At 41.6% G+C, this 12771-nt stretch overlaps 1 protein-coding gene across 5 annotated transcripts in view; it reads left to right on the forward strand.

Annotated features, from left to right (window-relative positions):
- REPS2 (RALBP1 associated Eps domain containing 2) overlaps positions 1-12771 on the forward strand; it is a 218676-nt gene that overhangs the window by 69438 nt on the left and 136467 nt on the right. For 4 of the 5 annotated variants that reach the window (XM_045995957.1, XM_045995953.1, XM_045995956.1 and 1 more), the window contains exons 3-5: positions 2074-2222; positions 5103-5229; positions 10681-10778. In XM_045995957.1, the coding sequence (XP_045851913.1) occupies positions 2074-2222; positions 5103-5229; positions 10681-10778 (374 nt within the window). The remainder of the gene's footprint in view (positions 1-2073; positions 2223-5102; positions 5230-10680; positions 10779-12771) is intronic. The other variant, XM_045995954.1, reaches the window with a different exon arrangement.

The following is a 12771-nucleotide window of genomic DNA, read 5'->3' on the forward strand; positions in this document are numbered from 1 at the left end:
GTTTTTAATCAAGTTTCACTATTAAATATGGTGTCCATATGACTACAAAAAACCATTTAGACTGAGTATTTACAAACTGGAGTTTTACTTTCCACTTTTTGAAAGCTTGGAGCAGTTTAAGCTCCAAGGTAGATAGTCCCTTCATGAACATTTTCACTGATAGGATTATTATTATTTATGGTTACAATTCTGGTAAGTGGGAGTTGTTAAAGACTACATAAGCAGAGAAAGTACAAGAGAAATTCAGCTTATATTTGGTGTTTCGCTGTTTGGTGGCCATCTGGAGGAGAGAGGTTTTTTGCCAGGTGACTAGTTCTGGAGAAATGCCATAGCCAGGGAAGGATGGAGACTGTGTGAAGCGACAGTGTCCTAACGGATATCTGGGAGTCCTAGTATATTAATAGTTGATATTCATCTTCTCATGTTTTTATTCTGTTGTTCCCAAAATTACGTGTTGAACAGCCAGTAAAACACTGGTCAAGGAGTTTACAAATGTGAACATTTGCTTCTCTTCTCAAGTAGTGTTTGGAAGTGGAGTTATCCTCTCGTGGACAGTTGGGGTACAGATTATTTTATGTGATCTCGTTCCATCTTTTTAGATAGCTTTTGCAGACTGAACAGAAACAAATACCTTTCTGAGAAAATAACCATAGGGTGAGCTTATAGTTGATTTACACAGTATCTGGGTTTTCTTTTCTTCTGCCCTCTTTCTTTTGAAGTCCATTCCTGCCTTGAGTAAGTGGAGAGCTGCCCAGGTTGGGGAACATTACAGTGTTCAAAATGGTGGCCATCTTCTCTTTAGAGGAGAGTCCTGGTTTAATTTTCCAGATTGCTTATTCTATTTATGTCTCTTGGGCCTTTGGCTGATTGATCATGCAGGGAATCATCATATTGCCTACTTCTTTGAATCAAATGTGAACATAGCAACTAAAAATAAACATGATGTGGGTATCAGAGAACCAGGGGCCTTCTTTGCCTGGGGAGCTTGGATACTTGGTTGCTTAGCTGTTGCTAAGATGTTTTCTGGCTTTAGCACAGCATCAATCAGTGGAAGTGCAGCTGTGTTTGGAATAGAGCACTGATGGCAGTGCAGAGGCACGGTGATGAGTATTGTCCTGAACAATGGATACAGATGCAAATCAGTAACATAATCCATAATATTATCCCCATTTTTGGAGTTCTTTGTGTTGTGTGATTGTGTGTGATTTGCTGTACCGAGAACTAGAAGTGTGCCAAAGCATCATTTCTGTTTGAGAATAGTTTTATCAGATATTTGAAAGATAAGTGAATATTCCAGGCTGTTGCATTTCTGCTCTTTGTAGCATTGTGAGTGTGCCTAATGGTTTCGACAGTAGAATCTGGCCGAATGTTGGATTGATTGCTCTAACTTGATACCATTTTCCTTATTCCATTCTGAAAAGACAATTGGAGATCAAGTGTGAAAATTCCTTAAGGAATGATGTAGGCTGAAAAACTGTTTTACCCAGTAAGTTTGCCCTAGGAATGAGGGGCCTTTCTGTAGGGCAGCAGTTCTGGGGACTGACAGCTCTGCCATAGATGGCAAGCTGTGGGATCTTGGGGGTGTCGCTTAGCTCCTTTGAGTCTGTTTCCACATCTGTAAAAGAAGGCTAATGGTAGTCTTACCTTACCGAGTTGTTGTGAGGGTTAAATGATGTAACATTTGCAGATCTCGATATAGTGTCTGGCATTTAATATGTGTTGTATAGGTTTTGCCTCCTTCATTTGCTACTTACAGTGTTTATACAGTAGCACGTCCTTCTTGCTGGTGCTGAACTAAAGGCTGAGGTGGGAGATCGGTCCAAAACCTGAATATCCTCTGCAGTGACTTGACAGCACTTAAAAATGTGAAGCCAGCATGCCTTGGTAGAACTGAAGCATTTTTCTCTCGTGACATTATTATAGGAGTTTTCATTGTGTCCAAATAAAAATTGAATCTATACTTAGTGCTCTGGAATTTTTCCTCAAAAGTGATTCATCTTTTGGCCATTGAGTCCTGCTTTCCACAGTTTTAAAATAAAGTCTCACTTGAGCTTCTCTGTTCTGGTCCTAAAGAACTGCCCCTGCCTCGCTTTATGATGTCGAAGACCGACGCTGAGATACGATTCGGGAACCCGGCTGAGCTTCATGGGCCAAAGGCTCAGATTCCATATTCAGTCACAGAAAAAAACACCTTCAAGAGAATGGACGATGAGGATAAGCAGGTAAACAGTCTAATCGGGGGTGTCCATTTGATTCTGTTCGTAAAACCTCACGTAGCAGTGCCTCGTAGCAGTGCCTCATATCCGCTGTCAAGCTTCTAGCAAACCTCACCATCTGGGATATAATTACAGACTTGCAAGTGAGCCAGTAAAGTTTCCTTGTAGCAAGAAAAAGCAGCTGACATATAGCTACCCCTGGGTCCTTAAGAGCCTACTTGAATGTGTCCAAAGTAGGCTACTGATTTAACACACTTACTTGATTTCTCTAATCAGCATTTCCAGATGGGTTCTTTGAAATGGAATTTACAGGATTTTTTTTTTTTAAGTAAATGCTACACCCAACGTGGGGCTTTAACTCAGGACTCCATGATCAAGAGTTGCAAGCTCAACTGATTGAGCCAGCCAGGAATCCCCAGTTTTTTAAAAAAAATTTTTAAGGTTTTATTTATTTATTTGAGAGAGAGAGATCACAAGTAGGCAGAGAGGCAGGCAGAGAGAGAGGGAGAAGCAGGCTCCCCGCCGAGCAGAGAGCCCGATGTGGGGCTTGATCCCAGGACCTCGAGACCATGACCTGAGCCGAAGGCAGAGGCTCAACCACTGAGCCACCCAGGCACCCACCTAGGGTTTTTTTTTTTTTTTTAAAGATTTTATTTATTTATTTGACAGACAGAGATCACAATTAGGCAGAGAAGCAGGCAGAGAGAGAGGAGGAAGCAGGCTCTCTGCTCAGCAGGGAGCCTGCTGAGCAGAGAGCCTGACATGGGGCTTGATCCCAGGACCCTGAGATCATGACCTGAGCTGAAGGCAGAGGCTTAACCCACTGAGCCACCCAGGCGCCCCACCTAGGAGTTTTTAATAGATTCTCTCCTTACAAAAAGTTTGGAGAAAAGATTCCTGTGGTTAAATATGTTTGGAGAATGCTGCTTCATATTCTTTTCTTGGAGGAAAGACTGTATCCTCAGTCTTGGGGAGTCATAGTGCACATTAGCATATTCAAGGCCCTGAGAAGTCCTGCTGTAAGGAAACCTAGAGATTTGTGTTTACTAGACTTCTCTCACCAGGAAATCTTTTCTTGCAGAGCATGTTTGGAATTCCATCTTGGGAAATGCTGCCAGTTACACATTTAGCAGGTTAGGGACAAGGATAGGGAGGATGGGCTTTTAAAATTAGAGCACTAATTGCAATAGTCAGGTAATGATTGATAGAGACAGAAGTATAAAATCTCAGAGGAGTGAGCCTATCAAGAAAGAGGTAAATAGTCTTACGCATTAGTAAACTCTGATGGCATGAAGGTATAGCTCATACTTCTAATAAAGGTACTGAATCATGCAAAAAAGTCAAATTATATTAAATATAGTATCTTCTATAAGACAAAGATATTTGTCATATTTTAGAAGGACGAATCAAAATATTTTTTTTTCAAAATATTTTTTAAATGCAATAAATATTAAAGGATTAAGTCAAAAAACTAATTTACATTGCTTACCATGATAATGCTGTATATATGAGGTTGCTGCAGAATTTTATATTTATAGTCAAGTGACGGGTATATATAGCACGTCCTGTTAAATAACTCCATGTGCTGTTGCTTTTGTAATTCTGATACATTTTAAACAGGTTCTTCAGGGATGGATATATATATATATATATATATATATATATATATATATATATCCCCATCTCTTCAGTTAGTGTTCTGGCGCATTTTCCTACTAGTGTTTGGAGAGGAATGAGGGTTCAATATCCTAGGATGGTTGATACCCCAGGGACTTTCTAGGCCCATCCCCTGACTGCACGATTGAGGACACATCCTTTCACTTCAGGTTGGGTTTATGGTAAGCCCACCCAATCTGTTGATGTGAACTCACACTTTCTTTTTCTTGAAAAAGAGTGTCTGATCAGTATCTCAGATTGCATTTTTTTTTTAGACTAAGAGCACCCATATGGTGTGCATGTTGACTGGAGGTACTGTTTCCTTGTTATTTGGGCGCTCCGAAGTTACCAGTTTATTGGTAGCATTAAAAAAAGAGGCAGAGGGGCGCCTGGGTGGCTCAGTGGGTTAAGCCTCTGCCTCCGGCTCAGGTCATGGTCTCAGGGTCCTGGGATTGGCTGGCTAGGGCTCTCTGCTCAGCAGGGAGCCTGCTTCCCCCTCTCTCTCTGCCTGCCTCTCTGCCTACTTGTGTTCTTTCTCTCTGTGTCAAATAAATAAAGAAATAAAATAATAAATAAATAAAGTCTTTAAAAAAAAAAAAAGGCGGAAACCCAGTAGCAGAGTAACATGGTTTACCTTGCCAGAGTCCTACATAGTCCTACATAGAATTCACCTTTCAACTAAGGTTTGAACTGTAGCTTGTTAAACCTCCATCTTAGTGTTTAGAAGTGGTTTACCCATAATAAATTGGCATTTTACTTTGGCATAGTAAGCTCCAGGAACATTTAGCATTAAGCATTTTAAATGTGTATTTTTAATATCCACATTTGCTAGAAGACTTGGTAAGTGTAAATCCAGGAAATAGGAGCCTTTATCAACGAATGAAAGTTGACTTATCCACCAAGAGTTCCGATCTGGGGAGTATGAATGCTCTTTCATGTGATCATTGTCTTCCATTTTCCAAAGGAAAATTTTAGCAGAATAACTAAAAGCATTTCAGGCTTGTTTTAGTAATTTAGACAACTAAGCTCTGGCGAGACTTTGTTCTCTGGGAGATGTGAATCCTCAGACACTGCATTTTAACCGAACTGTGTTTTTGAGAAAACATTCCCTCCATTTGTTAAATCAACCATCTCGCCAGCAATAGAGTTGCATTATACTTCATAACTGCAGCTCGGAGCGCCAGGCTTCTCGAGTGATTGCCCCTGAACTCTGCTCTGGTTCTTTTGAAGCAGGAAACACAGTCTCCCACGATGTCACCCCTCGCCTCCCCTCCTTCTTCCCCGCCTCATTACCAGAGGGTGCCCTTGAGCCATGGCTACAGCAAACTGCGGAGCAGCACGGAGCAGATGCATCCAGGTAAGAGGCGATCCTGTCCCGCTGTCCCAGGCAGTGTCTTAGAGACTCCTTAATCTATCAGCCGGCAACGCCACCAGCTGCTGAATCTGCTGACTTAATTACCTCTGTCCTTGGAAACATGGCTCAACTTAATTTTATACTCTCAAGCAAGGTCTTTTTTAAAAAATGAAATGAAATCTATCTCAGTAATAATGCCTTGTCTCCTATCCTACAAACTAGTTTATCTTTAGACTTGTAAATGATTTAGATGATTTAATCCTTCATATACAGATTTCATTACAGAGGAACATAGCATGTGAAAGATGGTATTGTCTTGGAATTGTTGTTCCTTTCGGCAAACATTCCAAACATATTTGTATAACAACTGCTTTTATGAAACTACTTAAAAATGTAACTCTACAAAAGCAAAAGAGTTGATTCGACCTTTAAAGACCAATCACACAGAAATGAAACTATTTAGCTCCTGTGTTTGGGAATAAGAATAAGGGAAATAAATGGTAGGGGAAGCGTTTTGCTGAGAAATTGTGTAAAATGCCTAGTTGTGGGGTTGCCTGCTTTCTCACATTGGTGCTGTGCTGGCCACGTTTGTGGTAAAGTACGTTAGTCGGTTCCGAGGATGACTTGCAGAGTTGGCCGCCTCGCCTGCAGTGCCTAAAGCTCCGTAAATTCACTGCAGCATCTTGTCCTCCTGGGGCTCAGGCTCATATTTTAAGATAGGACTAATTAAAGGTATTCTAGAATTGGTTATCCGTAACCCTCCTTTTGTATTTTGTGGGGTGTGTTTGAAAATGACCTAGTTTCTGCAGGTTTTTGCTGCATTGAAAATAGTGAGGAGTTCTAGAGGGACGCAGATAAAAATGTGTGCTAGGCTAAAGAGAGGTTGGAATCTTGTAGAGAGGAGCAGGTGTGACATAATGGAAAAATCTTTTGATTGGAATCAGAAGGCGTGGGTTTAACGTGACTAACGTGACCTTGGGCAAGCCATTGAACTGCTCTGAACCATGATTTCCTTTCCTCTTTTAAAATGGGGTAACAGTATTCTATAGGGGTGTTGTGAGGATTAGTGAGAACACAAGTATAAAGTCTGATTGGAAATTCAGTCCTGTGCAAATGCAAGATGATGTTATTTAGGGTTAGTAACAAAAAAAAGTCTCTCCTGAAACTTGGATGTTCCATTAGGGTCTGAAATGAAATGAGAATTCTTCATTTTCCTCTTCGAATCTCTCTCTCCTGCCTGACTGCCCTAGTTTTAGAAAAGGAGTTCTTTTTGATTCCTAATGTTGTTTGGGCTTGGACATTATTAGAGTTTGTATTGGCCTTATTGGAGTTTTATCCCCAGCCCTGGTGCCTGTTTTTGGTTTTTTATTCACAGGCGAGTCATTTTTTGTTCTACTGAGTCAGCTTTACCAAGTTTTACCTTATCTTTTTTTCCTTTAACCACTTGTCTGCATTCACCCTCTCTACTCCTTGCCCCATTCTTTCCTCTTTCCATTCACATTGGGCTTCCATTCTACCGTTGGCAGGGAGACAACCCGTTTCTCTCCGTCTTTCTCGTCTCTTAGAGCACGGTAGAGTTATTCTTTTTCTTTAAATTAAATTTAATTTTTTAATTTAATTTTTAAAATTAAATTTAATTTTTTAAATTTAATTTTTAAATTTGAGACAGAGAGAGAGAATGCACGCAGGAGCAAGTGCCGAGCGTGGGGGAGGGGCGGACTCCCCGCTGAGCAGGGACCCTGAGCCTGGGCTCAATGCCTGGACCCTGGGATCATGACCTGAGCCAAAAGCAGTCGCTTAACCAACTGAGCCATCCAGGCGTCCCTAGAGTTTTTCTTAATTTATGTCTTTTCAGAGGCCAGTCTCACTGCTGGAATATTTTTCTAGGAATACATTTTTCTGGGGCCATTTCCCTGTCCAAGATTCTGCCATGATTCCTGGCTAGTGGGAAATATATGTGAGTATGTTTTAAATCAGACTGAGTGTCTCCAGACCAATCTGATTTAGAACCCCTTTTCAACTTCTCTCCTGGCTCCTGCTAGTCTAACCTGCTGGATGTAGCTGTAGTTAATGTTCAGTGGCTGAGACTTGTGTGCCAGGCATCGTGCACACATCTTCATGTGTGTTATTTGCTTCTTAGCACAACCCTCAGAGGCAGATACTGCTACCCATGTTTAAAAAATGGTAAATCACAGTAATACATCCATATAGTTAAGTAATATTTAAATACCTGTAGTGGAAACAACTGTTCTCCTTCCAATTCAACCTATTTCTGATCTCCAGAGGCAACTACTTTCAAATCTTATCTGTTTCTTCTGGTATCTAAGGTCTTATCTCCATATCAAGATACCTGTTCTGTTTTTTCTTATGCATCTTATTCTGACATATCAGTTCTAGGAATGCACTCTCTTAAGAGCATGGGCTGTGATGTCAGTCTCCTGGGCCTAAAGGTAGACTTGGTGAGCCTGCGTTTCTGGCCCGTGTGACTATGGGTATGGCACTTTTCTGAGCTTCAGTTTCTCTTATCTGTAAAATGGAGTAACATCTGTTTCAGAGGTTTGCTCTGTGGATCAAAGAAGGAATGTTATATAAACCTCCGTTCCTAGCACAGTTCCTGGCATGTTATAGGTGCTCTTGTGTTGCCTAGTATTTTCTTTTGTGTTTTTAGAATCTGGTACCTGTTTCATTTATTTATTTTTTTAAAGATTTTACTTATTTATTTGACACAGAGAGAGATCACAAGTAGGCAGAGAGGCAGGCAGAGAGAGAGAGGGAAGCAGGCTTCCTGTGAAGCAGAGAGCCTGATGCGGGGCTCCATCCCAGGACCCTGGGATCATGACCTGAGCCGGAGGCAGAGGCTTAACCCACTGAGCCACCCAGGCGCCCCAGGTACCTGTTTATTTTTGAAGCTCTTCAGTATTCTTGAAGTCACCTTCTGGATATCGTTCATTAGGCTGACTGTCGACGTAGAGTCTTTACTGCGCAGTTACTAGCGGTTCCTGTTCTAATTGGACACTGAATCTCAGAGTGATGACATCTTTATGCTTCATATTATACTCCTCCCTTTGGAGAAAGATGATACTTAGAGTTCCTTATTAAATCTCTCATAAGGGGATCTAAGAATTCTTTTCTTTCTGTTGAATTGAACATTCCAGGTTTTATTTAGAGGAAGGAGAGTAGAGACAATAAGTAGTGCCTTTTTGCTTTCTGAGTTGAGATCCAGCTGAGGAGACAGGAGTCAGACTGACGATGGTCCGATTATCAGCTCCGGTACTGACAGAGCTGATCGGAGTGCGTGTTTTAGATTTGTGACCAGATGGGCTTCATACACTCATCTTTCCAGTCGCAAGCTGGTGTGGCCAACCCAGGCTTCCCATAGGAGTGGGAACAGAAAATCTGCCATTGAGGCCGGGCCTTTCCAAAAATTACCAGCCGAGTCTTTGTTCAAGCCTTACTGATGAGATAGGTCTATTTCTCCCAAGGGAAGACCCTTGTAGATAAGGGACTGGAGCCATGGGCCACATGGCTTCCTTGCATATGTGTCCTCCTTTGCAATAGAAGCTCCCTCCCTCTGAGGGGAACCCGAAGCACGGAGGATCAGCTCCTGAGGGAAAGCTTGTGACCACTAGTATCCCAATCATGGTACAGTTAACTATGGCTCAAAACTTCTGGCATTGAGAGTTTAATTCTGGCATTGGGTATTCCATCAAAATGGAACGATCTTAGACTGAACTCTATCTCTGAAGCTAATAATACACTATATGTTAACTAATTGCATTTAAATAAAAAATAAATAAATAATAAATAAATTTAAAAAAATCCTTCAGAGGACAACACCTGTTTACCAGCTGAGACTTATCTTCTAAGATTTGGATTACACGTTCTTGGTGTTGTGTCTTTTGCAATTTATATATGTTTGTTTATTCTTAGCAGGGTCTGAAAATCTACTTAATGTTTTGCCAGGTAATGATTTTTGATGTTTTAATATATTGTAAAGGTGTTATAATGTTGTGTTCCAGTCCCTTGGAGGAAATAAACAAAGCAGATGTGAGTCCAAGAGTGGTTTGCAGTTCTTCATGTGCCATTCTGACACCTCCTTTATTTTCCAGGGGTCAAACTATACTAAGGGCGATGCCGTAACAGGCTTCTCTGCTCTCTCTACCTAATTTTATTCATGAGGAAACTATAGGAAGAAAGCATTTTTGTTCTTTTTTTAAAAAGACTTTATTTAATTATTAGAGAGAGAGAGAGAGAGAGCGAGAGCACAAGCCGGGGATGGGGAAGGGGGAGAGGGACAAGCAGACTCTGCACTGAGCGGGGAACCCCATGTGGAGCTTGATCCCAGGACCCTGAGGTCATGACCTGAGCCACAGTCAGAGGCTTAACCGACTCAGCCACCCAGGTGCCCCAGCATTTTACTTTTTGATATACTTCTCAAAACTTGAATTGTTAACCAGAAATGTTAATCAAAAATGATTTCATCATGGCTGACAATTTCTCCTTTCTGTTAGAGTTGAATACTACTTGGTTATGTTTAACTGTTTTCCTGCCATATTGGCAAGATCATTATGAAGTGTTCTGGAAATAAAAGGAATAAAAAATGCATTTGTTTTTGTGGCATAAGAGCTTTTCTAAAAGTCAGCAAAATTATTTTTCATTTGGCTACTGAAAGATAAAATAATAAATATAAAATGCATTTATTCCTTTTTGTACTTTACTTGGTTTTGCATTCTTTCCAATAAGGTAAAGAAGACTGTGCCATTTATTTTTGAAAAATGAACGGTAATGTTGATTCTTAGTGTTCAAAATGCATATTTATTTTCTTGCTGCTTTGGAAGGTGGATGATGAATGCAAGACTTTTAAACCAGCGGGTATATATAGAATTTACCTCATATTTAGAATTTGAGCATTTATATCATGGCACTTTCCTGACTATTGTTACTGCTTCCTATTGCAATTTAGGTTCTCAAGCGTTCCACTCTTCTAATTTATTCCTAATCTCAACTTGATGTAAATATTTTCCTGTCTTTTCATGAATCAGTTGAATGTCTTTATTTTTTTTTTAAAGATTTTATTTATTTATTTGAGAGAGAGAGGCAGTGAGAGAGAGCATGAGCGAGGAGAAGGTCAGAGGGAGAAGCAGATTCCCCCTGGAGCTGGGAGCCGGATGCGGGACTCGATCCCGGGACTCCGGGATCATGACCTGAACCGAAAGCAGTCGTCCAACCAACGGAGCCACCCAGGTGTCCGCAGTTGAATGTCTTTAGATTGCTTCCCTAAATTGTACCCAGGGGCACCAAGGTTGGTTTGTGCAAGGTGGCCCTATGTACATAAACTCTAATTTCTTTGCCGATTCTTTCCTGAAGAACAGACATTCTCAGTTTGAGTGTGAAGTCACAATTTTTGGGTGGAATCTTCTTGTACTGTGCTGACTTTTCCTCCTGTTTTTTCAGCTCCTTATGAAGCTAGACAGCCCCTTGTCCAGCCTGAAGGACCCTCGTCGGGGGCCCCTGGAGCCAAGCCCCCTCGGCATCAGGCTTCCCTTATTCGGGTAAGTGATGTTCTGGGGTTATGCTAGTGGGAGACTTGGGGGATGGGACACGGCTTTCTGACAGGCCCTCTTTTTTTTTTAAAGTTCTACCCCCAATATGGGGCTTAAACTCATGACCCCAAGATCAAGAGTCTCGTGACCCTCTGACTGAGCCAGCCAGATGCCCTTGTTCTCCTACATCTTTTTTGTAAGATGTGTTTCTACCCTTTCTCAGTGTCTCTAGACTAATCCAAGCTGGTTTTTGGTCTTTAGTCTAAAATGCCTTTCCATCTACATCATTAGTCTCCTTTTTCAGGAGGAGTGCTTTATTTTTTCCCAAAACAGCCTATGTTATTTCTGTCTTACTCTTTAGTATTATTCATTCAGTGGATACTTAACTGTTGCCCTTTGTTCGGTGCCTCCAGTTACATTGGAAGATTTTGGAAGGCAGAGGTAGTTCTTCCGCATTCTGTTTCAGTGCCTAGTCCATGCTGTTTGGAGAATGATTATTTTACATGTGGGCAGCAACTGCTGTTTCATATATGGGATAGATATAATGACAGAAGAACACGCGATGGCTCCATTTCTCCTAGTTTATAGAATGTCGGCTCCCCTGTCCCCGGTGTTTTCTTTTGGATAAAGAACTCTTAGTTTCACGTCTGCAGCTGTTTTCTTGTGTAGTATCTCTCTTTTTTTAAAAAAGATTTTATATATTTATTTGGCAGACAGAGATCACAAGTAGGCAGAGAGGCAGGCAGAGAGAGGGGGAAGCAGGTTCCCCACTGAGCAAAGAGCCCCATGCGGGACTCGATCCCAGGACCCTGGGACCATGACCTGAGCCGAAGACAGAGGCTTTAACCCACTGAGCCACCCAGGTGCCCCTTGTGTAGTATCTCTTGAATCCTATTCTCAAAAAAGGGTCATATTCTCAAAAAAGGGTGTGTGCTTGCTGGTGTATATGTGTCTGCATGAGAGGAATTATGAAAAAACTGGGTGTACTGTTTGACCCTAAAGACAAGAGGAAGTTAGGTAGTTTGTGTGACATTTTGGTTATCCAGCTTGGGAAGAAGGATCACTTATGCGCAGGTAGTTCTACTCAGAATAGAAGGGTAGTGTCAGATATTCCCATAAAGAATTGGTTTGCTTAACTGAGAGTTGCTAGGGGATGGCAGGGGGAGGCAGAGGGTGGCTGGGTGATGGACACTGGGTGGGGGGGTGTGTGCTATGGTGAGTGCTGTGAAGTGTGTAAGCCTGATGATTCACAGACCTGTACCCCTGGGGCAAATAATACATTATATGTTAGTAAAAATAATTAATTAAAAAAATTGGCTTGCTAGTCTCAAACAGGATAGACAAAGGCTAAGGACGATCATGTTTGCTGACTACCCTTTGGGAATGGGGCAATCTGTTAGGCCCAGAACTGCGCTATGGAAAGAACTTTATCTTCTAAGGTGGTAGTCTGTGTACAAAGAACTTTCTTAAGGATAATAGTGTAGCCATATGCTGTATATTTTTATTTAATGCTCCCTACAGCTGTAAGATCTAGGTACTGTTTTTTTTTTTTTAAAGATTTTATTTTGACAGAAATCACAAGTAGGCAGAGAGGCAGGCAGAGAGAGAGGGGGAAGCAGGCTCCCTACTAAGCAGAGAGCCCCATGTGGGGCTTGATCCCAGGACCCCGGGATCATGACCCAAGCCGAAGGCAGAGGCTTAACCCACTGAGCCACCCAGGCGCCCCCTAGGTACTGTTTTATCTCCTAGTGTATATGAGTTAACTGTGGCCAAGAGAGGTTAGGTAATGGGTCTACAGTTTTATTCATAACTGGTAAGTGGCAGAGCCAGTCCTTGTAATAATGGCAGTAGTTGAGCTGCACATAAGCGCCAGCACCATAGAAGTCCCAGCGATGCCCCCTTTCTTCACATTGACATACTTCTTTATAATACTGGCTGGTCGTAACCCCTTTGAAATGCTCCAGCACCTTTAGGGGTGAAATCCCACATCAGTATCTGGCTC

Source organism: Meles meles, chromosome X (assembly GCF_922984935.1).
Source record: "Meles meles chromosome X, mMelMel3.1 paternal haplotype, whole genome shotgun sequence".
Taxonomy (NCBI): domain Eukaryota; kingdom Metazoa; phylum Chordata; class Mammalia; order Carnivora; family Mustelidae; genus Meles; species Meles meles.